The sequence below is a fragment of the Mustela nigripes genome, chromosome 3 (genome assembly GCF_022355385.1).
Source record: "Mustela nigripes isolate SB6536 chromosome 3, MUSNIG.SB6536, whole genome shotgun sequence".
NCBI classification, from domain to species: domain Eukaryota; kingdom Metazoa; phylum Chordata; class Mammalia; order Carnivora; family Mustelidae; genus Mustela; species Mustela nigripes.
In genome coordinates, this window is record NC_081559.1 from 152,995,610 (window position 1) to 153,021,217 (window position 25,608).

At 38.2% G+C, this 25,608-nt stretch overlaps 1 protein-coding gene across 1 annotated transcript in view; it reads left to right on the forward strand.

The window, feature by feature from the left end:
* Window positions 1-25,608, forward strand: part of NECAB1 (N-terminal EF-hand calcium binding protein 1) — a 205,413-nt gene that overhangs the window by 82,031 nt on the left and 97,774 nt on the right. Inside the window, exon 5 of the mRNA XM_059394834.1 lies at window positions 9,537-9,634. Coding sequence (XP_059250817.1) covers window positions 9,537-9,634 — 98 coding nt within the window. The remainder of the gene's footprint in view (window positions 1-9,536; window positions 9,635-25,608) is intronic.

Here is a 25,608-nt window from a genome sequence, read left to right on the forward strand (position 1 = left end):
TCTTCCTGGTTCAGTTGTGGTAGTTTATATGTTTCTAGGAATGCACCATTTCTTCCAGATTGTCAAATTTATTGGCGTAGAGTTGCTCATAGTATGTTCTTATAATAGTTTGTATTTCTTTGGTGTTAGTTGTGATCTCTCCTCTTTCATTCATGATTTTATTTATTTGGGTCCTTTCTCTTTTCTTTTTGATAAGTCGGGCCAGGGGTTTATCAATTTTATTAATTCTTTCAAAGAACCAGTTCCTAGTTCCCCTGGGGATAAAAATATATGTTTATAAAAAATAAAAAATTTAAAAAAAAAAGGTTTAGGTATCTAAAAGTTTCATTCTGTTGCTTTTACTTAATTTGTTCATTTACTAAATGATAGACCTAGAAATGAAAAACTATAAAGTATCAGTTTGTTTTAGTTATGAAAATAATACTTAGTTTTTAAGATTTAATAATACAGAATTACATGGGCATTTAAGATGGAATGTTAGTCTCCTTTTTCCCCTCCCTGCTTTTTCCCTAATCTCTGCTGCTTGGAGCATCGCCTTCCAGATATTTTTATTCATAAGTTGACATTGATATATATGTCTTGATAGATAATTTTTCCAACAGTGAGGTCATGCTATATGATCAGTGTAACTGCACACTGTTCATTTTATTACAAAGGTTGCAAATGTGCTGCATGCACCTTCAGTTTTTTAGTCACATCCTCTTTTGTGGATTTTCAGGGTTTTTTCCAACGTTTCCCTTGGACAAAGTGCACTGAAGTAAACATCCTCATTTGTATTATCTTTGTACTCTTGTATGAGTAGTTCTATATGGTAGATGCCTAGAGGTGTCATGACTTGGTCAAAGACTCGTCAGGCTGCACGCCCACCAGCAGTGCTGAGCCATTGCATGTGCTTCACTCTTCCCATAATTGGGGAGGCCTGCCCAAATAGTAGCTGTTGGCCATACCTTACCAGTCAGTACATAACTCAATTACAACTAGGTATTTGTGTTTGAACTCTAGCTTTGAGTCTTTGGTTTTCTGTTCATTCCATCTTCAGCTGTGATCTAAAATCTATCAGGAGTAAAATTATTACTTTCCTGATCCTACCCCGGGCTGAAGGATAGAGGCTGCCCAAATGACCTCAGTGTGACCCCTGGGCAGTGCTGAGAGGTATCCATGCCAGACAGGTCAAATGCTGGAAAATCAGAAGTCACTATTCCTCTTCCATACTATTATAGTTGTAGCTTCCTGGAACATTTATAAAATGACGAAAAAGAGGGCCCAGTCCATTAAACATCTGAGTCTTAATCTCAGCTCGGTCCTTAATCTTAGAGTTGTGAGCTCTAACCCTGTATTGGGCTCCATGCTGGCTGTGGACCATACTTTAAAAAAAAAAAAAAAAAAATCACTAAAAATGAGCTGTAAAACATTTTGCATGACACTCCCCAACTCTCCATTCTCTTTCATTTCCGTATTTTCCTCCTGATCTAGTACACTGCTTGGGAAGCTATAGCAAGGTACATGCTATAGGATTCTGAACTCATGAGACTGCTTTGTGAGCTCAGTTCCCAGTGTGACCTTGGTGGAGGGTATGGGGCTCTGGTTCTGACTTGAAATTCTTAGGCCAAACCTGAAAACACGATCACCTGGAGGATTAAGATGCAGACTAAGAAAATAAGACAAAACTTGGTGATGCAACGCCACCAGTTAGGTAGAGCAAGGAAGGGAGAAACTAACCTTTAGTGAGCATATTATTAGTGAAGATGTTGCATTGAATTTCCATGAAATACTTTGCTTTCTGACAGTCAGCTTGTCGAATATGTCTGCTTATAAATGGTGCTCTATTCTCCTATAAAAGAATGTTCAAACTCTTACCTTTCAAAGATTCTTAACTTAAACCGATGAGACTACTTTGCCACACATTTCCATATGTGCTATACAATTCTGCTTTGCTCTTGCCTATGGAACTCACACGCAGGTTTTAATAAAAGTAGATTCCTCCGGGAAATCATTCTAGTTCTTGGGGGATGGGAGTTTGGGGTTCTGTTTATTTATTTATTTTTAATCCCCAGACGGAACTATGCAGCTCTTTTAATTTTGTCTTTTGATACTATAGCAAATCATATTATAGTCTTTAGGAAAAAGTTCCCTACAAGCAAAAAATGTAAAAGGAATTCCACATATAATGGGTTATTTGGGGACTGTCCTGACAGAACATATATTCAGCACTTTAACTGTACTCTGTAGATACGGAGTTGAAAGGATAGATGTCACCCTGAGGGAGTGTCAGCATCTTCACTCCTGACCCATTGGGGCACATGGGAAGTGAAGCTCTGAGCCCAGGCCGCAGATGAAGGGTACATCTTGAGAATGAGGTGTGTTCAGAGGTCCTGGGCCCTTTCTCTGGAAGGCCAGAGCTGTGCTGGCTCTTCTGGTCAGCCTCAGACCCTGAACTTACAAATAGGCTGTTAGATAAGAGAATAGAGCCAGATTACAGAGGGCTGAAGGATAGAGGCTGCCTGAATGGCCTCAGTGTGACCTGAACAGCTGGAACCCACTTCAGATGCAGGCCTGAATGTGCCCCACATGGGACAGTCATTGTTGTTTGAGAATGATGGACAGTTCCCACGTTTGGGTCACTTCATCACTAATTTCTGCTTCTCTGGAGCTCCTTTTCTGCATTATCAACCACTAGTGCTCCCTCAGGCCGGCACACAGAGGCCCCCCAGGTTGGAGCTCCCCTCCATGCCCAGAGTCTATAAAGGTGGGCACCATTTCTGCTGTATAGCTGTCTTCAGCCCTCATATCCAGGGCTGCTCTCACAACTTCCTATTCCAATCATCTCCACATCCATCCCTGCCCTGACATAAATCCCTACCTCCTGTCTGGAATTTTACAGGATCTCCCATCTGGCCCATGGCTTGAGTATCTCTCAGTGGTCATGCTATCAACAAACCAGAGTTTTAATGAACCAGTATATATTCTGGATCTTTCTTTCTCTCTAATGCTATGATTTGAGGACGAAACTCCTTTGCCCAGCTCACATTGGAATTGTGATTCAAATGAGGCATGGGAGCACAGTAACAGGAAGAAAACCATCTAAGCTCAGCCACTTGTGAAGCCATCACAGGTTTTCTTTCCCTGCCTGTCACATCTTTGGGTATGCAGCCATACTGCGGAAATTTCAAGTTCCTGCCTACCCTCTCCTCATAGCTTTGGCATGGCTTGGGGTCCTTGTTCTGTGGTGAAATCACTCCTGGCAATTCACTCTACTCTTGTCTCTCCTGATGGTGTGTCACCAATATTTCTCAAACATTCCACAGCATATCCAGGATAACCTTTCTCATGAGAATATTGGAGGGGGTCACTCTACTTTTCAAAATTGTCCTATGCCTTCCCATTTCCTCTAGTAATTCTCAAATTTATTCCAGCTCCTAATCTATCCTGGCATATCTATAAAACATGGTGATTTCTTGGCCTTAACGCAAATTTTGATTCAGTTATGAGACTTTCTCACTATTCCTTTCTAACAAGTACTCTAGGGCAGTGCTTTTCAAACTTACATGAGCCTTATAAAGTGAGTTTTGAAATAGTCCTTTTCTTACTTTTTTTTCTTTTGAGGAATTTGAGAAGGATTTGTATTGTTATTTAAATGTTTGGTAGAATCCACCAGTGAAGAATTCTGTTTGGGGGACTTTTGATTACTTAATCAATTTTATTACTAGTAATTGTTCTATTCAGATTTTCTATTTTGTCATGAGTCAGTCTTTGTAGGTTATATATTTCTTTTCTAGGAATTTATCCAAGTCCATCTTGTTTCAGTATATAGTTGTTCATAGTAGTCTCTTATGATCCTTTGTATTTCTATTGTATCAGTTATGATGTCTCTTTCAATTCTGATATTTAATCCTCTTTTTGTTTTTCTTGGTGAATCTAGCTAAATGTTTGTCAATTTTGTTTATCTTTCAAAAAAAGAACACTTACTTTGATTGACTTATTGACTTTTAGGTCTCTATTTCATTTATTTCTGCTCTGATCTTTGTTAATTTGTTCATTTTACTAACTTTGGGTGTCATTTGTTCTTTTTCTAGTTTCTTGAGGTACAGAGGTTGGTTTTTTGAGATCTTTCTTATTTCTTGGTGTAGGTAGGCAGTTAGCTGTATGAACTTGCCTTTTTAGAGCTTTTTTTTCTACATCCCATAAGTTTTGGTATGTTGTATTTCCACTTTCTTTGTCTCAAGTTGTTTTTGGCATCCTCTTTTGGTTTCTTATTTGATTCATGGTTGTTCAGAAGCATGTAGTTTAATCCCTACATATTTGTGAATTTTCATTTTCATCTTGTAAGTGATTTCTAATTTATATCATTGTGGACAGGATGATTTCAGTCTTCTTAAATTTATTAAGACTTGTTTTGTGGGGGTGCCTGCGTTGCTCACTTGGTTAAACAACTGCCTTCTGCTCAGGTCATGATCCCAGGGTCCTGGGATCAAGCCCCGCATCAGGCTCCCTGCTCAGTGCAGGGAATTATTATGTAATTTTTTTAATGTAATGTTTATTATGTAACTGTTTCTCCCTTTCCCTCTGCTGCTCCCCCTGCTAGTGCTCTTTCTGTGTGTGTCAAATAAATAAAACCTTAAAAAATTTTTTTTTTGTTTTGTGACCCAGCATATTCTTTATCCTGAGAAATGTTCTTTGTGTATTTGAGAAGAATTTGTATTTTGTTGCTTTTGGATGGAATGGTTTGTGTGAGTGTGTGTATATGTAGGTACATACATATGTATGTGTGTATACATAGTCCATTTGGTCTAATATGTCATTTAAGACCATTGTTTCTTTATTATTTTTCTGTCTGAATGATTTATTCATCAATTGACCAATAAGTGGCATATTAAAGTCCCTTACTATTATTGTCTTACTCTCTATTTCTCTCTTAGATCTGTTAATATATGCCTTATATATTTATGTGCTCCTATGTTATGTGCATACATGTTTACAAATGTAAATTTCTTTTGGTGGGTTGATCCTTTATCATTACATAATCACTTTCTTTGTCCTATAATCTTTGTTTTAAAGTTTATTTTATCTGATATAAGTATAGCTACTCTAGCTTTCTTTTGGTTTCTGCTTGCATGGAATATCTTTTCTTATCCCTTCACTTTCAGTCTATGTTCTTATATCTCAAGTAAGTCTCTTGTTGGCAGCATATATAAAATCCATCCATGCATTCTGTCTTTTGATTGGAGAATTTAGCCCATTTATATTTAAAGTAAACATTGATACATATGTGCTTATTTATATATTGTTGATTGCTTCCTGATTGTTTTGTAGTTCCTCTGCTCTCCTTTATTTTTCTCTTTTTTCCTTTGTGATTTGATGTTTTTCTGTAGTGGTATAGTTCAGTTTTTTCTTTGTGTGTGTGTGTGTGTGTGTGTGTGTGTGTCTACTATAGGTTTTTGTTTTGTGGTTACCATGAAGTTCACATAAAACAATTTATAAATGTCTGTTTTAACTTGATAACAACTTAAATTTGAATACATTCTGAAGCACTACAATTTTATTCCCTTACCACCATGAAACCTTTCATGTTTTAGATGCCACAATTTACATATTTTTATCTTGTGTATCTGGTAACAAGTTACTGTAGTTATTATTTGGACTCTTTCCTATTTTAGCTGTCATATTAGCTTTGTAAGTGATTAACCTCCATCTTTCCATCATGAGATTATTCTGAATTTTACTATACTTTTCCCTTTATATATCATGCCACTCTCTTCTCCAAAGTTTCTGCTAAAAATCTGCTTATAGTCTTATAAGGGTTCCTTTGTACCTAAGAAGTTGGTTTTTCTCTTGCTTCTTTTAAGATTCTCTCCTTGCCTTTAACTTTAAACAGTTTAATTATAATGTGTCTTGGTGAGTGTAATTGTGGCTACACCTTAATGGGAACTTAATGGGTTTCCTGGATCTGTATGTCTGTTTCCTTTCCCTAGGTTGGAAAAGTTTTCAGTCATTATTTTTCCAAACGAGTTCTTCCCCTTTCTGTCTTTCTTCTCCTTCTGGGACCCCTATAATATAAATATTGGTCCACTTGATGATTTCCTATAAGTCTCCTAAGCTATGCTGACTCTTTTTCTTTTCTTTTTCTTTTTGCTGCTCTGATTGGAAAATTTCCACTGCCCTTTCTTCAAATTTGCTGATCCTTTCTTCTGATTCATCTAGTCTGCTTTTGAAGCCCTTTATTGTACTCTTCACTTTAGTTATTGCATTCTTCAATTCTGTTACTTCTATTTGGTATTTTGTATCTTTGTGAAATTGTAATTTTATTCATTTGTTCTTCCAAGTTTGGCTGTCATTTTTATAACCACTCTTTTGAACTCTTCATTAGGTATATCACTAATCTCTATTACAGTCTTTTTTTCTGAAGTATTTACTTTATTCTTTCATTTGGAACATATTCCTCTGTTTCTTTATTTTTCTTGACTCTCTAAGTTGGTTTCTGTGCTTTAGATTCAAAAACAAAACAAAACAAAACAAAACAAAAAACAAAACAAAAACAAAAAAACCCCACACCTCTTCCAGTCTCAAAGGAGTGTTCTCTGATAGGAGGTGTACCTTGTCTTTCAACCCTGCCATAGCTATTGGTTTCTCTCAAATCTTGTTCAAGTAGCCTACTTCATTCTAGTAGTTCCCAGTAAATGAGGGTGTGCCAAGGCTGGTCAGTGTCCTATAGAGGAGGATCTCAGTCAACACCAACAGTTAGTCTACAGCATCAGACCTTAAGTAACAGCTTTTAACCTTTCAGGGGAAGGCAGGTGATGGTGATCTCTGTTGCTCCCTCTGCACAGATCACTGGGTGATAACCACTTAAGAACTGTTTCTTTCTTTGCTATGATCCTATTGAACTCATGAGCACAAGCCCTGCTGGCCATCAGAGCCAGGCTATCAAGGATGTGCTCTCTTGGCAAAAGCCCCAAAAGTCTGGGCGCCAAATGTGTCCATAAGCTCTTTTCTTTAAAGACACCTATGACCTGGGGTAGGGCTAAGAGGGAGCATAGTAGGTAGTGATGTCGACATTCGCATTCTCTGGAGAGGATTGTTGTTGGCCCCTAGATGTGTGTTTAATTATAAGCCTGCTTCTCATACTATAGCTATGAAGGTAAGCTAGTGGGATTTTTTCTCAGAAAGACTATAGGTGTGTTTCAGTCTGCCATCTCTGTGCTATGCCATGGGGATAGGGGGCTACCTAGTTAAGAACTCTTTCTCCATGACCCTATGGGGCCCACAAATGTTATCCCCCCTGGCCACTAGAGCAAGGTAATACAGGGATGTCCCCTGCTTTTCCCTGTACTTTGGTTATATTTTGTACCTGATTTCTTGAACCATTTTCTGGAATAATGACCATATGTATAGCAGTTGTTGCAATATTTATTTCCCCTGTCTGGTTATAGTATCCTTAAATATTCTGTCTTTTTTGTATTCCAAGCTTTTAGTACAACCCATCGGGCACACAAAAAGCACTAAATAAATGTGTGTTAAGTCCTGGAATGACCAAATGAACCTTCACCATCATGAAGTGGAGGGTAGGAATCTCTCCTAATATGTATATTAAGTGTCTCTGGCTCCTTCATCTAATTTCCTTCTTTGAGTTCATTGGAGCCCTACTTGCTCTGGGGCACATCCCCACTGGTAAATTATAAAACAATTTGAGTGGCACTGACCTCAAAATAACCCTTATCCTTAATCTCCTATCCAGGGCTTGGGTGTTGTAGTTCTCTCTGTTCTGAGAGTTATTTTCTTTGTGTTCTAGTATATTGCTTGGGGGGGGGGGGTAATTTTTTTTTTCCTCCTAACTGCTTTGATAACTGAGATGAATAAATGAAGGAAGGAAGTCTAGATAGGTGTCAGCTCAGAAACCTCATTGTCTTCTCATGTTCTTTATCAGCATGTACCCCTTCATAAACTTGATTTCACAGTGGAAAGGCAATTTATAGTATCTCCAGGGGGCCTTCATTGATTAAGTCAGATACCTTGTTTATGAAAATATTTTAAAAGGTGGTGTTCCTTCATGTTTTGTTTTTTTGACCCTTATTTTTAAGCACTAAATTTTATTTTTCACTTAATATATTCTGCCTTCTTGCATTTGAAATCCCTATTACAGTCTTTCTTGAGTTTCTGTGTATATTAAAAATATGCTAACAATTTTACTTTTTTCCATTTTCTTTATACGTTTTGCTTGTTTCAACTTAGTGTGGATTCTATTCTGCTAATTATTTTAGTCAAAGTTAATATTCTGTAGCCACATTAACTGCTTGCTAGTTCATGAATAATTTCGTTGCAAATAATGGTGACAAGGTTAGATATGTTGGTCAGCACTCACAGAAAATCAGTATCAGAGCCAAGAATTAAAACATTACTCTCAAGCAGGTATTTAAGACATATCTGCTTTCTTATTTATTTTCCAACTAAACCCTTCCTGAAAGAAGCTTTATGTGAGATGATCTGCACCATACATTTTTTAAGTAATGCATAGTCAGGAATACATTTGCTTTTGTCAAAAATATGACATGCATTTTTAATGCATGTGTACACAAATTATAATTTGACAATGATAATCTAGACTTGATTTATTGCTCACCTGTGTTTATTTTTTCTTAGATGATTTCTGCACATTTACTAATAAATCATTCAGTGGTACTTCCCATTTGTTATTAGTGTCAATGTCAACAAATAAATAATTCCATCTTGAGTATTAAAGTTTCCATAAAAAATGCTGACATTTATCCCAGTAATCTCAAATAGCTTTATGTTGATTTTTCTTCTCATTCAACTTGATTCCACAAATAATTATGCATGTTAAAGAGAGGCAATAATAAACTACTGCTCATCCAAAAATGAGTTCATAGGAGTGGTGAGAGCTAATGATTTTCTAGTGACTGAAAGTTCTAGGTCTTTTCAATATATGATTTCCTAGACCAGATCTCTCATTTCAGAAATATATAGGTTTCTATAAGTAAATATGAGTTTTGCATTTATCTCTCCTATACTTCAACTTGTTTGGGAAGAGTCTGTATCCCATACTCTTAATTGTAACATCCAGTGTATTATTTATCCTTACCAATTGCTCTGCCCATCCTTGTGTTTTGTAGCATTGTTAATTCTTAACCATGAGAGAGTTTACCTTGTTTAAATGTCTCCCAGGAGAAACAATAAAATGTAGTTTAATTTTTTGCTTAAGCTATTATTGTAATGGGTGCTTTAATAACATGCTTTAATAACAATTTTTTATTGTGACAGTCTTGTCTGTAGATCTAGATTCATTTTTTCCCTTATTTTTTTTTTAGAGCATTCTTCAAGGATAATGTAATCATTCAGTTTTTTTTTTTAATTTTAATGAAATGGCTATATTGACACACTAGTCTCTTATGGAAACTTTCCAGTTTTCAGTTACAACCCTTTATTTGTTTCACACATTAATGGAGTAGATCATCAGTTGATTTTGTTGTTATTTTATGACATCTAAATGCAAACATGATTTTTTTCAATATTTTTACTTTCAGAATATTTTTCCCAGCACTTGGGTGAATATGAGAATGTACTAGCAGCACTTGAAGACCTAAATCTTTCCATCCTGAAGGCAATGGGCAAAACAAAAAAAGTAAGGAAATGTTGGTGTTTATTTTCTGTAAATATCGTCTTTGAAAAAATTTTCTTGGAAATCCTGCCTATTTCCTAATGTATCATAAAAGTTTACATTGGTGTTTATCACTGATAACTTACTTTCTTGATTAAATGAGCTATTGTAGTCATGCATAATACAATTATAAAATACTGGGTGCCAGAATCCGTGCTTTTTGCTGAGGATAAAAAGAGCTGTTCAAACAGCTCTTAACTGTGGTCGGGAGACAGGTGTGTAAATAAGCAATTACAATATAGTACAACAGAGGGAAGCACAAGATGAGGCATCTGATTTGGGCTAGAGGAGATGACACCTGAGCAATTATAGATGAAATCATAATTAGGGAAAGGTGAAACAGACACATGGAACAGCATGTACAAAGGCTCTGTGTTGGAAGGGGAATGGGGTAAGCCCCGGGCATTCAAGTAAATATAGTCTTTATTATTTGTTATTTTTTCATTTTTATTTTTTATTTTTTTATTTATTATTGAAGTCTAGAACACTGAGGAGTGGCAGGACGTGAGATGAAACGTGTGGTAGAGAGGAGGTGTACTTGTCAGGATTTTGTTGGTGAACCTGAGGATTTAGAACGGTTCCTAGAGGCAAAAAAGTCAGCCACATTTTCAGCAAAGATATGGAAATTCATGCAGTCTTTTGAAAAGATCATATAAAAAATTAGCTTGAGATTACTAGGGTGGGTGGGGAATATAGGGAACAGGATCCGGAAGATGAGTGAGGAAGCTAGTTCACTAACCCAGGGGAGAGATTTTGGTAGTTTAAAGGTATTGTTTAGATGATATGGAAAAAAGGAACTTAACTGTACATAAGTTGAGATCCTATCAGTAAAACTTGGAAAAGGAATGAATATGGTGGATGGGAGGACATGTCTAGGATGAATCTTGTTTTTTAGTTTATATGCCTGGGTAATGGCATTATCTAAATAGAGAATGCTGAAAGAAAACCAGGCTTGAGGAGGTAAGATTGTAAGTGCACTTTTAGACATGTTGAATGTAAACTGCTTTTGGAGCATCTAAGGAAATTGAAGTAAATCATTAGATATATGGATCTGAATCTGAGAGGTGAAGTCTAGATTGGACAAATGTTTGTGGATTGTTAATACTTAAAGAACCTGAATGACATCAACTGGAGAGAGAATATATAGTAGAAAACGGACAGGACCTAACACTGAGCTTTAAGGAACTTCAACTTTTGTTGGTGGGTGGAAGAGAATGAGCCAGCATGAGAGTCTGAGAAGGAGTGGGTAGAAAGAAGAGAGGGAATGTGGGAGATCATGATGTCCAAGAGTTGGGAAGAGTATTCCATGAAGCACAGAGTGGTTGATCGCATTGACTACTATGGAGGGCTCAAGAGAGATGAGAATTGTCTATCAAAAAAAGACTTTTTAGCATGTGAGATATGTAACAAGAAATACACATTTTTTAAAGCTTACATGGAATTTCCAGATAAAGACAGCAGACTTATGTGTACATCACTGAACTCTGCTTGCTCCTGAAGCCCCCGAAGGAAAACTAAAATAAGATCTTTTTAACGGGAAAGTAACAGAAGTTGGGAACTGGAAAGCCAGTGAACAAGTGGTCCCTGGCAGCAGACCTGACATGTTTGATGGCTTGACTTGTAGTGGAAAAGCAGAATGCCCCAGCTTGTTGGAAAGGAACTTGTGGCACTAGTTGCCACTGGAAAAGGGTGGGAATTGTTGAGCTAAAACAGGGGGACCTGTTGGAAATCTGTGATTCCCTGCCCTTCTCCACCCAGCTGAGCAGTTTCCTCTTGTTCCAGCCAGCTAGAAAGCTTGTTCCCTGAAAGGGTTAAAGCAGAGGGTCTCTGCCCTAGGGTGGTGTGTCACCACAGCTGAGAGATTAAGTAAAAGTTTACAAACCAAATGAAAAGACTCCAGCTCCCCCCCATGTACCCCGCCCCCCCCAGAGTGTTGACCACTCAGAGGGTTGGCATCCACATGGCAGACAAGGAGATGTTGTCTCTGAGAAATCTTACCAATCACTTGAGAGTCTCTCTCATGGTAGGTAGAGCTCAGCCTGATCTCCCTCTTCTCCCCTTGAATCTTAAAATCTTGTCCACAGCCCATCCTTAAAGATGCTCCGTTAGCCAAGTGTCACCAGACTTATTACAGGAAAGACAGAGCCCAAGACAAACCAAAAAGGGAGGAGGGAGGAAGGAGTGCACAAAGTAACACAGGGGACTCTACATGAAGATGAAAACTCCCACTCAGTCTCCTCAGCCTCCTCAGAGGACAAGAGAAGATACTGTTTCCATGAAAAACAGGGCGACAAATGGAACACTGAAGAGCTCTTTAAAATTAAAACAAGAGAGCAGAGCTAAAGACTTAACAGAATTCTGGAAAATAAAGTTTAGAAAGTCTCCAAAAAAGTATAGCAAAAGAGAAAGCATAAGCCAATGGGAGCATCAGCGTAAGCTGTCCTATATCCAAATAACAAATTCCAGAGAGAAAGAAAAATGGAATCTGAAATACACTTTCTCTTGATCTATTAAGCTGTATTTGAAAAGTACATAAGATTTTATTCCTTGGGACCCCTCCAGAAACGGTAATTCTTCCAAACCTCTTCTTAGTGTGGCTGGCTTCTCTCCTTTTTCTTTAGGTCTCACCTTTAATACCATGTCCTCAGTGAGGTCTTCTCAGACCACCTTATCTGAAAGAGGTCATCTCTGAGGATCTCCTGTTCCTTGCAGACAATGATCAGAATGAGTAACTATGTATTTTGTTTTCCTTGTCTGTAAGGAGGGAGAAGGGCAGTATCTTTTTGGAATACTAAGAGCTTCACACAGGGCCTGACAAAATGTACTCAAACATTTATTGATTGGTTAAATCAATTGACTTAAATGGATAGTCATACAGCTCTAAAAGCTAAGTAATTTACTCCTGAAAGAAAAATTGCTCCCAAGTTCCATCTAAGAAGTATTCAGATATCCTTTCCTTTAATGGGAAAATGGGAAGGAAAAAGCAAGTATCTAATCCTTTTTTTTTTTTTTTTTTTTTTTACAAATTATGCTAAACTCCTGTTCTATGAATTAATACAGCAAGGCTTTGTTAAATCAAGATCAACCTGTTATTTTGGCTTTTGTTACAAAATGTATTTTTTTTAAGATTTTATTTATTAGAGAACATGAAAGGGGGAAGGGTCAGAGAGAGAATCAGGGTCCCCACACTGGAGAGCCTGGCATGAGGCTCGATGCCGAGACTCGGAGATCATGACCTGAGCCAAAGGCAGACACTTAACCAACTGAGCCACCCAGGCACCACCCACAAAACCTGTTTCTTAACAATGACCCTTAAAAATGCATTTGAGATGGTTCGAAGATGGCGGAGAAGTAGCTGGCTGAGACTACTTCAGCTAGCCGGAGATCAGCTAGATAGCTTATCTAAAGATTGCAAACACCTGAAAATCCATCGGAGATCGAAGAGAAGAAGAACAGCAATTCTGGAAACAGAAAAATAACCACTTTCTGAAAGGTAGGACCGGCGGAGAAGTGAATCCGAAGCGACGGGAAGATAGACCCCAGGGGGAGGGGCCGGCTCCCGGCAAGCGGCGGAGCAACGGAACACAAAATCAGGACTTTTAAAAGTGTGTTCCGCTGAGGGACATCGCTCCAGAGGCTACCTGGGGCGAAGCCCACGCGGGGTCAGCGTGGCCTCAGATCCCGCGGGGTCACAGAAGGATCGGGGGTGTCTGAGTGTCGCAGAGCTTGCGGGTATTGGAACGGGAAAGCCGGCTACAGAGACAGAGCCGACAGTAAGCTCGCAGCTCGGGGTAACCTTGAACCGGTTGCAGGCTTGGTGAGCTCGGAGCGCGGCCGGAGGTCAGGCAGACGGGAGTAACTGGGCGCGGTTCTCTGAGCGCACACTGAGGAGTGGGGCCCTGGGCTCTCGGCTCCTCCAGGGCCGGAGACCAGGAGGCCGCCATTTGTATTCCAGTCCTCCGGAACTCTACGGAAAGCACTCAGGGAACAAAAGCTCCTGAAAGCAAACCCAAGGGGATTACTCACCCCGCCCCGGGTAAGGGCGGTGCAATTCCGCCTGGGGCAAAGACACTTGAGAATCACTACAAGAAGCCCCTCCCCCAGAAGATCAACAAGAAATCCAGCCGAGACCAAGTTCACCTACCAAAGAGTGCGGTTTCAATACCAAGGAGAGCAGCAGAATTCCAGAGGAGGAGAAAGCAAAGCACGGAACTCAGGGCTTTTTCCCTGTGATTTTTTTTAGTCTTGCGGTTAACTTAATTTCGTTCTTTTTGATTTTTTGTTTTTTTTTTCTCGCCTTCGGGTAAATTTTTTTTTAACTGTTACCTTTTTCTTTTTTAACGATTTTTTACTAGTTTATCTAATATATATATTTTTCTTTTTTATATTTTTCTTAGGTGTTTTCTTTTCTTTTAAATTCTTTTTTCTTTTTTTTTTCTTTTTTCTTTTTTTTTTTCTTTCTTCCTTTTTGAACCTCTTTTTATCCCCTTTCTCCCCCCTCATGATTTGGGATCTCTTCTAATTTGGTTAAAGCATATTTTCCTGGGGTTGTTGCCACCCTTTTAGTATTTTACTTGCCCCTTCATATACTCTTCTCAGGACAAAATGACAAGACGGAAAAATTCAACTCAAAAAAAAGAACAAGACGCAGTACCGAAGGCTAGGGACCTAATCAATACAGACATTGGTGATATGTCAGATCTAGAGTTCAGAATGACAATTCTCAAGGTTCTAGCCGGGCTCGAAAAAGGCATGGAAGATATTAGAGAAACCCTCTCAAGAGATATAAAAGCCCTTTCTAGAGGAATAAAAGAACTAAAATCTAACAAAGTTGAAATCAAAAAAGCTATTAATGAGGTGCAAACAAAAATGGAGGCTCTCACTGCTAGGATAAATGAGGCAGAAGAAAGAATTAGTGATATAGAAGACCAAATGACAGAGAATAAAGAAGCTGAGCAAAAGAGGGACAAACAGCTACTGGACCACGAGGGGAGAATTCGAGAGATAAGTGACACCATAAGACGAAACAACATTAGAATAATTGGGATTCCAGAAGAAGAAGAAAGAGAGAGGGGAGCAGAAGGTATACTGGAGAGAATTATTGGGGAGAATTTCCCCAATATGGCAAAGGGAACGAGCATCAAAATTCAGGAGGTTCAGAGAACACCGTTCAAAATCAATAAGAATAGGCCTTCACCCCGTCACCTAATAGTAAAATTTACAAGTCTCAGTGACAAAGAGAAAATCCTGAAAGCAGCCTGGGAAAAGAAGTCTGTAACATACAATGGTAAAAATATTAGATTGGCAGCTGACTTATCCACAGAGACCTGGCAGGCCAGAAAGAGCTGGCATGATATTTTCAGAGCACTAAATGAGAAAAACATGCAGCCCAGAATACTATATCCAGCTAGGCTATCATTGAAAATAGAAGGAGAGATTAAAAGCTTCCAGGACAAACAACAACTGAAAGAATTTGCAAACACCAAACCAGCTCTACAGGAAATCTTGAAAGGGGTCCTCTAAGCAAAGAGAAAGCCTACAAGTGGTAGATCAGAAAGGAACAGAGACCATATACAGTAACAGTCACCTTACAGGCAAAACAATGGCACTAAATTCATATCTCTCAATAGTTACCTTGAATGTTAATGGGCTAAATGCCCCTGTCAAAAGACACAGGGTAGCAGAATGGATAAAAAAACAAAATCCATCTATATGTTGCCTCCAAGAAACTCATTTTAAGCCCGAAGACACCTCCAGATTTAAAGTGAGGGGGTGGAAAAGAATTTACCATGCTAATGGACATCAGAAGAAAGCAGTAGTGGCAATCCTTATATCAGATCAATTAGATTTTAAGCCAAAGACTATAATATGAGATGAGGAAGGACACTATATCATACTCAAAGGGTCTGTCCAACAAGAAGATTTAACAATTTTAAATATCTATGCCCCCAACGTGGGAGCAGCCAACTATATAAACCAATTAATAACAAAATCAAAGAAACATATCAACAATCATACAATAATAGTAGGGGACTTTAACACTCCCCTCACTGAAATGGACAGATCATCCAAGCAAAAGATCAGCAAGGAAATAAAGGCCTTAAACGACACACTGGACCAGATGGACATCACAGATATATTCAGAACATTTCATCCCAAAGCAACAGAATACACATTCTTCTCTAGTGCACATGGAACATTCTCCAGAATAGATCACATCCTCGGTCCTAAATCAGGACTCAACCGGTATCAAAAGATTGGGATCATTCCCTGCATATTTTCAGACCACAATGCTCTAAAGCTAGAACTCAACCACAAAAAGAAGTTTGAAAAGAACCAAAATACATGGAGACTAAACAGCATCCTTCTAAAGAATGAATGGGTCAACCGGGAAATTAAAGAAGAATTGAAAAAAATCATGGAAACAAACGATAATGAAAATAAAACGGTTCAAAATCTGTGGGACACAACAAAGGCAGTCCTGAGAGGAAAATATATAGCGGTACAAGCCTTTCTCAAGAAACAAGAAAGGTCTCAGGTACACAATCTCACCCTACACCTAAAGGAGCTGGAGAAAGAACAAGAAAGAAACCCTAAGCGCAGCAGGAGAAGAGAAATCATAAAGATCAGAGCAGAAATCAATGAAATAGAAACCAAAAAAACAATAGAACAAATCAACGAAACTAGGAGCTGGTTCTTTGAAAGAATTAATAAAATTGATAAACCCCTGGCCCGACTTATCAAAAAGAAAAGAGAAAGGACCCAAATAAATAAAATCATGAATGAAAGAGGAGAGATCACAACTAACACCAAAGAAATACAAACTATTATAAGAACATACTATGAGCAACTCTACGCCAATAAATTTGACAATCTGGAAGAAATGGATGCATTCCTAGAAACATATAAACTACCACAACTGAACCAGGAAGAAATAGAAAGCCTGAACAGACCCATAACCAGTAAGGAGATTGAAACAGTCATTAAAAATCTCCAAACAAACAAAAGCCCAGGGCCAGACGGCTTCCCGGGGGAATTCTACCAAACATTTAAAGAAGAACTAATTCCTATTCTCCTAAAACTGTTCCAAAAAATAGAAATGGAAGGAAAACTTCCAAACTCATTTTATGAGGCCAGCATCACATTGATCCCAAAACCAGACAAGGATCCCACCAAAAAAGAGAGCTATAGACCAATATCCTTGATGAACACAGATGCGAAAATACTCAACAAAATACTAGCCAATAGGATTCAACAGTACATTAAAAAGATTATTCACCACGACCAAGTGGGATTTATTCCGGGGCTGCAAGGTTGGTTCAACATCCGCAAATCAGTCAATGTGATACAACACATCAATAAAAGTAAGAACAAGAACCATATGATACTGTCAATAGATGCTGAAAAAGCTTTTGACAAAGTACAACATCCCTTCCTGATCAAAACTCTTCAAAGTGTAGGGATGGAGGGCACATACCTCAATATCATCAAAGCCATCTATGAAAAACCCACCGCAAATATCATTCTCAATGGAGAAAAACTGAAAGCTTTTCCACTAAGGTCAGGAACACGGCAGGGATGTCCATTATCACCACTGCTATTCAACATAGTACTAGAGGTCCTAGCCTCAGCAATCAGACAACAAAAGGAAATTAAAGGCATCCAAATCGGCAAAGAAGAAGTCAAATTATCACTCTTCGCAGATGATATGATACTATATGTGGAAAACCCAAAAGACTCCACTCCAAAACTGCTAGAACTTATACAGGAATTCAGTAAAGTGTCAGGATATAAAATCAATGCACAGAAATCAGTTGCATTTCTCTACACCAACAGCAAGACAGAAGAAAGGGAAATTAAGGAGTCAATCCCATTTACAATTGCACCCAAAACCATAAGATACCTAGGAATAAACCTAACCAAAGAGACACAGAGTCTATACTCAGAAAACTATAAAGTACTCATGAAAGAAATTGAGGAAGACACAAAGAAATGGAAAAATGTTCCATGCTCCTGGATTGGAAGAATAAATATTGTGAAAATGTCTATGCTACCTAAAGCAATCTACACATTTAATGCAATTCCTATCAAAGTACCATCCATCTTTTTCAAAGAAATGGAACAAATAATTCTAAAATATATATGGAACCAGAAAAGACCTCGAATAGCTAAAGGGATATTGAAAAAGAAAGCCAACGTTGGTGGCATCACAATCCCGGACTTCAAGCTCTATTACAAAGCTGTCATCATCAAGACAGCATGGTACTGGCACAAAAACAGACCCATAGATCAATGGAACAGAATAGAGAGCCCAGAAATAGACTCTCAACTCTATGGTCAACTAATCTTCGACAAAGGAAAGAATGTCCAATGGAAAAAAGACAGCCTCTTCAATAAATGGTGCTGGGAAAATTGGACAGCCACATGCAGAAAAATGAAATTGGACCATTTCCTTACACCACACACGAAAATAGACTCAAAATGGATGAAGGACCTCAATGTGCGAAAGGAATCCATCCAAATCCTTGAGGAGAACACAGGCAGCAACCTCTTCGACCTCAACCGCAGCAACATCTTCCTAGGAACAACGCAAAAGGCAAGGGAAGCAAGGGCAAAAATGAACTCTTGGGATTTCATTAAGTTCAAAAGCTTTTGCACAGCAAAGGAAACAGTTAACAAAATCAAAAGACAACTGGCAGAATGGGAGAAGATATTTGCAAACGACATATCAGATAAAGAACTAGTGTCCAGAATCTATAAAGAGCTTAGCAAACTCAACACCCAAAGAACAAATAATCCAATCAAGAAATGGGCAGAGGACATGAACAGACATTTCTGCAAAGAAGACATCCAGATGGCCAACAGACACATGAAAAAGTGCTCCATATCACTCGGCATCAGGGAAATACAAATCAAAACCACAATGCGAAATCACCTCACACCAGTCAGAATGGCTAAAATCAACAAGTCAGGAAATGACAGATGCTGGGGAGGATGCGGAGAAAGGGGAACCCTCCTACACTGTTGGTGGGAATGTAAGCTGGTGCAACCTCTCTGGAAAACAGCATGGAGGTTCCTCAAAATGTTGAAAATAGAACTGCCCTATGACCCAGCAATTGCACTATTGGGTATTTACCCTAAAGATACAAACGTAGTGATCCAAAGGGGCACGTGCACCCGAATGTTTATAGCAGCAATGTCCACAATAGCCAAACTATGGAAAGAACCTAGATGTCCATCAACAGATGAATGGATCAAGAAGATGTGGTATATATACACAATGGAATACTATGCAGCCATCAAAAGAAATGAAATCTTGCTATTTGCGACAACATGGATGGAACTATAGCGTATCATGCTTAGCGAAATAAGTCAGGCGGAGAAAGACAACTATCATATGATCTCCCTGATATGAGGAAGTGGTGTTGCAACATGGGGGCTTAAGTGGGTACGAGAAGAATAAATGAAAGAAGATGGGATTGGGAGGGAGACAAACCATAAGTGACTCTTAATCTCACAAAACAAACTGAGGGTTGCTGGGGGGAGGGGTTTTGGGAGAAGGGGGTGGGATTATGGACATTGGGGAGGGTATGTGCTTTGGTGAGTGCTGTGAAGTGTGTAAACCTGGTGATTCACAGACCTGTACCACTGCGGATAAAAATACATGTTTATAAAAAATAAAAAATTATATTAAAAAAAAATTAAAAAAATAAAAAATGGGTAGAAGATAAAAAAAATGCATTTGATCTATATAACCATATGCTTAATCAAGGACAAAAAGATTTTTTTTAATGGTCAAAATATAATTGGGAAAGGTTCTTTGTGTGATAGCTCAAAGACAGTGAAATGCAGGAGTTTGACAGTTTTTTCAAGCCACTTTTGAACTGATATCTCCATACTGTCTAGCACAATGAACCCTTCTGAGTGAGAGATCCAGCATTTCTTTTTGAGAATCTCTCTGTATTTTTACCCAGATGAAAAGTCCTGTCTCAGTAGGGAGGGCTGACTGTTCTAGGCTTTTATGAAAAGTGAAATGCAAGCCATTCAGGCAGTACATCTGTCTGCTGTGTCAGAGAATGGATAAAAAGGATTACAGCTGCTTAACTGACACCCCAGGAGGTGACTCAGGACAGATCCCGTCTGTCACCGTTAGTCCCCCTCCTCCTTGTGTTCCCTTAACCCAAAGCCCTCAGGGCTTACCTGGATGATTCTGCTTTGCTTATTTTTCAGAATAAACACCATAGGTCCAATTCTAAATGGTCATTTGAAAGCCTTGGAAGTAGCTAAAAGCAGAACTCCCTGTCTGGCTTTGGAATCTCACACACACACACACACACACACACACAAAATACTGGGCTTGTCTGTTACATTTTTTCTTTCTACAGGGGGTGAGAAGCTAATGTACATCATTAGTATGTAATGTACTTGCAATCTCAAAGCAAATATAGACTTCTGAAGCTGAAGTTAAGAGTCATCTTGTGCCATTTATATAAACAAAAATGAAATTCTGGATTCCCTTAAACCTTTTCTGGTAAGGCTTAAAAGGAAATGGTCATAAGTTAAAGTGAAGAATGGTATTCTTAAAATAATTACCTACATTGTGAATGATTAGTTCACCTTGATGAGTGAAGCTGGGATAATGTCCAAAATTAAAATGTATACAAATTTTATAGTTTTCTCCTGGAAGCTATTTTTCAAACAGTACATTCTACATTTTCAATTATTTTAAGAAAAAGAAAAATAGACTTGAGTCCTCGTTTATTGGGTCTCTGTTTTTCCCTTCTTAAATCTGTCTTTGGGATCTGTAGATCCTTTCCCATCTCTTCTTCATCCCTCTTTCCTTGTGTTTAGCATCTGTGCTCCATATTCCTTTCACCTGTTGAAACTCACTATTTTTTCTTTTCATTTATGAGAAAAAGAAGTGTGTGAGTGTGTGTGTGCGCACGCGCGCGTGTGCGCGTGCTTATTCCTCTAAGAAGAAGAAATAGCAGTAGGTCTCAGAATTCCTGTCTGGGGAAAACATTAATTACTACAGTTTTATGCAGGATTTATCATTAAAAATTAAAAAAAAAATTCCTTTGTTTCAGACAAAATATAGGAGCTGAAATAGTACCATGTGTGGAATAGTGAAAACACACTCACGGGCTCATAGAAGGCAGACACATAATTTTTATGGTTTCCTTACAATCCTTTTAATTTCTCTTTAAAAATAGAATGAAAAATACTCATAGATTTCATAATAGCATAGGAAAACAAGCTTATTTGACATCCGATTTGAGATGATCGGTCTTCTGTGTGAGTGTGTTTAGGGAAGAGGAGGTAGACACTAGAGCCATGGAAAATAGGAAAAAAGTATCTGGAGGTTGCAAATTTCGCCCAGTAAGAGAGAAGCCCTATGTCAGGCCAATGGTTTAGAATTTTCCTTCCACAAGTCCTAACCAGACTTGTGCCCAGTGCTGGCAAAGAGGAACCCCAGGCCCTTGGAAAGTCTAGTCTGTTAAGTCATGGGGAATGACATGGTTTTCTAGGAGACCCACCTTCCCCTGAAGGAATCTGCAGTGTCTACTAACTTAGAGGAAGGAATCCTGGGCTGAGGAACTTGCCACCACTGAGGTCAGAGAGCTGACCCAGTTTATGTGAGTATGACTTGGGGGATAAATTAAAGGTGAGAAGAGACCACTTTGAGATTACTAGTGGGGTTCAGACAATGGTGCAGGTGATTTTTTTTGAGGCAAGGCCATCAACTGGTGACTAGGAGGAGAAGGGACCCGAGCTCACAGTGAAGTCTGGCCAAGCTCAGGACTTGGAGTGGCACCCTCCCCAAAACCACATCAGTAATATTTCCTAACCACTGCTGGAACCCTGCCAAACCCCTGGCAGCTGACCTGACTTCCCTGAGCCAGGTTACCAGAAATCAGTTTAGGGCTTGAGTGGCTATGAACAAAAAAGGAATGAGGAATAACAATTGATGCAAACTAAATTTTATATAGTGCCTTCGAGTTTTCAGTTTGTTTTAATATATGTAATTTCATTTATCCTTCATAATACCCCATTGAAGAATGTCAGGCAAATAAAAATATACTCATTTTTAAAATGGGAACCTGAATCATAAGGTGGTTAGTTGATTTGATATCATAAAACTAGATTTAAACCCAGTTCTCACTGGAAATTTTCCTGTTTAAGGTTTATGTGGTCCCAAATGCAACATATTACAAATATGCAATTCTAAGTTGTATCATGGCACACACAAAAAAAATGGTCTTTGAAATGACTGAATTCTTCAGAGTTTAGTTGTGGATCAGCAAAGTCTGGAGACTTCTAGCTTTCATGGTTAAGTTATTTTCAGCTTTGTTTTAGGCAAATGAACAAATGGGTTTCCAGAGCTTTGTGTAATATGTGAAGAGCACATGAAAGAAATAGAAGTAGATAACTAAATGCTAAAATAATAATTAAATACAAATCAAATATGAATGGTAGTTAAGCAACATTCTAGGCAAGGAAGTTCATACTTTTTTAAAATAGTTCGTTGTTGTCCGAGGAACAGATGACAGTTACCTAAAAAACAAAGGAAGTTAACTACCACGTCAAACAAGAGATTTAACTTTTTACCTGGAGAGTAAAATATATCCAAAGAAAGGCTAACATACTGGAGATCAAGAAGTAGAAATATTGGTGGCCTGAGCTCTGGGTAGATTTATAAAGGATCTGAAAGTATGCAAGTAGGAGCCCACCTGATTTTCCCCCCCAAGTATCTAACTACTCTGACGCTATTTCTCCATTTTTTTCATGCCAACCACTAAAATGCCACATTTAATCATTTGTTAAATACTTATACTTGGATTTGTGCCCAAGCTCACTGTCCTATTCTAGTTAGAAAATTATACTGTCTGGTATTATTAATGTGTTATCTTAATTTTTGAATACTTGAGTATATTTGAAAATGTGAAAATGCAAATCTACCCTTCCTGTTCTTTTTTTCCAGAAAGTTGTTTTTCTCATGTTGCCATGTGTACATAAATTTTATAGTTGCTTTCCAACCCTAAGGAAAAATTTCATGACAATTTTTATGGATTTACATTAAATTTGTAACTAAGAGAATTGTCATCTTGGTAATATGCCTTCCCATGTAGGTACATACATCCATTTCTCCAAGCTCCTTTTTGGGTCTCATTAAATTTTTTATGATACTTCATAGGATTTCAAAACACATCTTGTTACATCAGTTCACAGGATTTTATATTTCTGTTGGTTTTATAAATGACCTGCTTCTCCATATCCCTAATGTAATATTGGTAGTATATGGGAAAGTAATATTTTTTGGTATATAATTTTCCTAACCAGGCTGTCTACCATCTTAAGTAGCCACTCTGTGACATACCATTTGTCTTCCTTCCTGATATTATGGGTTTGAACATTGAAATCCATGGCTACTTACTGGAAGAACCAAGCCATACATCTGTCTTCCCCAAAATCCAACTCTCTACTTAGTCTTTAGCTTTCTGACTCACCTTCTCCCATTATTCTGATCTGAACTTTGGAACTGTACCTTATGCCTGTTGTTGTTATGTAAGATTTCAGATGCTTCAGTGCTATAAGGCCATAATAAATGTGATGCTACACTTTAAAATCTTACATCTTAGAGGAACAAAATAATTTTCCACAATACCAAATAATACTTTTAAAAAGTTGTCACAAAATACTACAAATACAAACTTGTAATATATATATTTTTTAAAGATTTTACTTATTTGACAGAAATTACAAGTAGGCACAGAGGCAGGCAGAGGGAGTGGGGGAAGCAGGCTCCCCACCAAGCAGAGAGCCTGATGCGAGGCTCGATCCTAGGACCCTGAGATCATGACCTGAACCGAAGGCAGAGGATTCTAACCCACTGAGCCACCCAAGCACCCCCAAGCTTGTAACATATTAACAGATTTTCTATTTTTATCAGAAAAGAAAAAATGAGTAATATGAATGAATAATAAAATGAATGAATAATAAAACAGTGAATAAAAATGTATATAGTTAATTGTGGGGACATCAGGCTACGAATAAACTTGACATTCAAAAATGAGAGATCAATGTTAACTTAGTGGGCAGATAAAACTCGGGGAGGAAGTGAGACTTAAATGAGCCTCAGAGAAGGGGCAGGATTTTCGTAGAAAAGGGAGAGAGGAGGGCCTGCAGGTATCAGCCCTTCTTTAATTTTTTAAGTGGGTAGTTAGGGACTGGTTCTGCCAGAGGCCTCCATTCATGTCCAGAAGAGACCATGGTTTATCAGTGGTCAAGGTGAAGTCATGCTGACTGTAGTTTGTCACATTTCACCTTAATTTACTGTCTCTTGAATGAGTGTATAAAAACCAAGCAGTGATCTTGCAAATACTCTTAAGACAAGTTAAAAAAAAAATCCAACAAATTCCTGGACATGTGTCAGAGACCCCAGGGAAACTTCTAGTGTACCCCTAAATCCACAGGGACCCCTACAAATAATCACTTTTTTCATGATCACTTTCTATTTTCAGACAATCCTTCCAACCCTGTTCCCTTCTCCCACCCCAGCCAAAAATAAGATATAGTGAGAATTAACTGTATTATGTGTCATGTCCCTGTGGTTTTGAATAGCTGTTTATTTTCTTCATGGAAATCTTTTTAAAATTTATCTTTCTTGAGTTGCTGGCTGGAGCACTTAATTTCTAACAAAATTGGGAGTTAATTATCTGCCTAATGTAGTTAAAAGTACAAAATACACTACATTATTTAAACAGAAAAGCTGGTTTATTTTGCCTAACGATACAGTTCTAAACTACAGTTGTCTTTGTGAAACTATAGCTCTGTTTCTGAAGAACTGATGTTTGTTCAAAGCTAGAGAAGGGAAGGAGACGTTAATGCAGACATATCTAGGGGGTACATAGCACAGCCTGTGATTCTTCTGTCATGAGAATGAAATTTGAAGAGACTTGTTTCTTTTGCCCGAAGTGGAAGAGGGCAGAGGGAGAGATTAAAAATGGGTCTGCGGTGTATTTCTGGATCTGACAGGCATCAATTATTATCATGTCATTGTTCCTTCTTTTTCTTGTTTGCTGTTGCAAAACAAGGAATGCTAAATGCCATTTGAAGATGATTTCTTTCTGCCAAAGTCCTTATTTGAATAGCACATGCAAAAACAAGATGGATGTGGTGTTCCACCTGTGGGTCCTGTATGGCTCCAGGATGAGAGAGCTCATGCCACATGGTTTTGTCTGTCCCTTGTGGAATGATTTATTCAGTGGTCTGATGGCTGTGTACTGGCACATGTCCTGTAGCTCTCATGGCCATACAAGGTTGTAGTGTGGTCTGGCATCACTGATGTGGCTCAAAAGTGACATACCCATAGGATTTCTTTGGACTTGGATAAAATGCAGTTTAAATTTCTACTAAGGATCATATGTACTTTGAAGACTATGGGCTGTCCTTGGGGGTGACTGACTTCTGGCAGTATGGGAAGAAGAGTGTTTTTTGTAATTATACGTGTAGGTGACCGGATACTGTGTGTTACTCTGTGAGGTTGAATGTCCACTCAGGCAACTTCTTAGTTTTTCTTTTTGAACCAAAATTGTAATAATACTATAGCTGACATTTATTGAGTAATTACCACTGGCCAAAGACTATACTAAGTGCTTTTGTATCTTATTTAATCCTAATATTTTATTGGGTAAGTTCTGCTTTTTCCTATAAGTATATAAAGAAACTAACACCAACAAAACCTAGGTAACATACTCAAAGTCAAAAATCTCAACTGATGCCCTGTGAATTTCTTCTTAAACCTTCTAAGGTTGAAGCTGTCAGTTTCTAGCCAGTTTCTTGAAAAGATAACAAAAATGATGTTTTCCTGGAAAGAAAAGAAAAAAATATTTTTGAACTTGTCAGTCACAATAGTTATCTACTGCTGTGTAACAAAT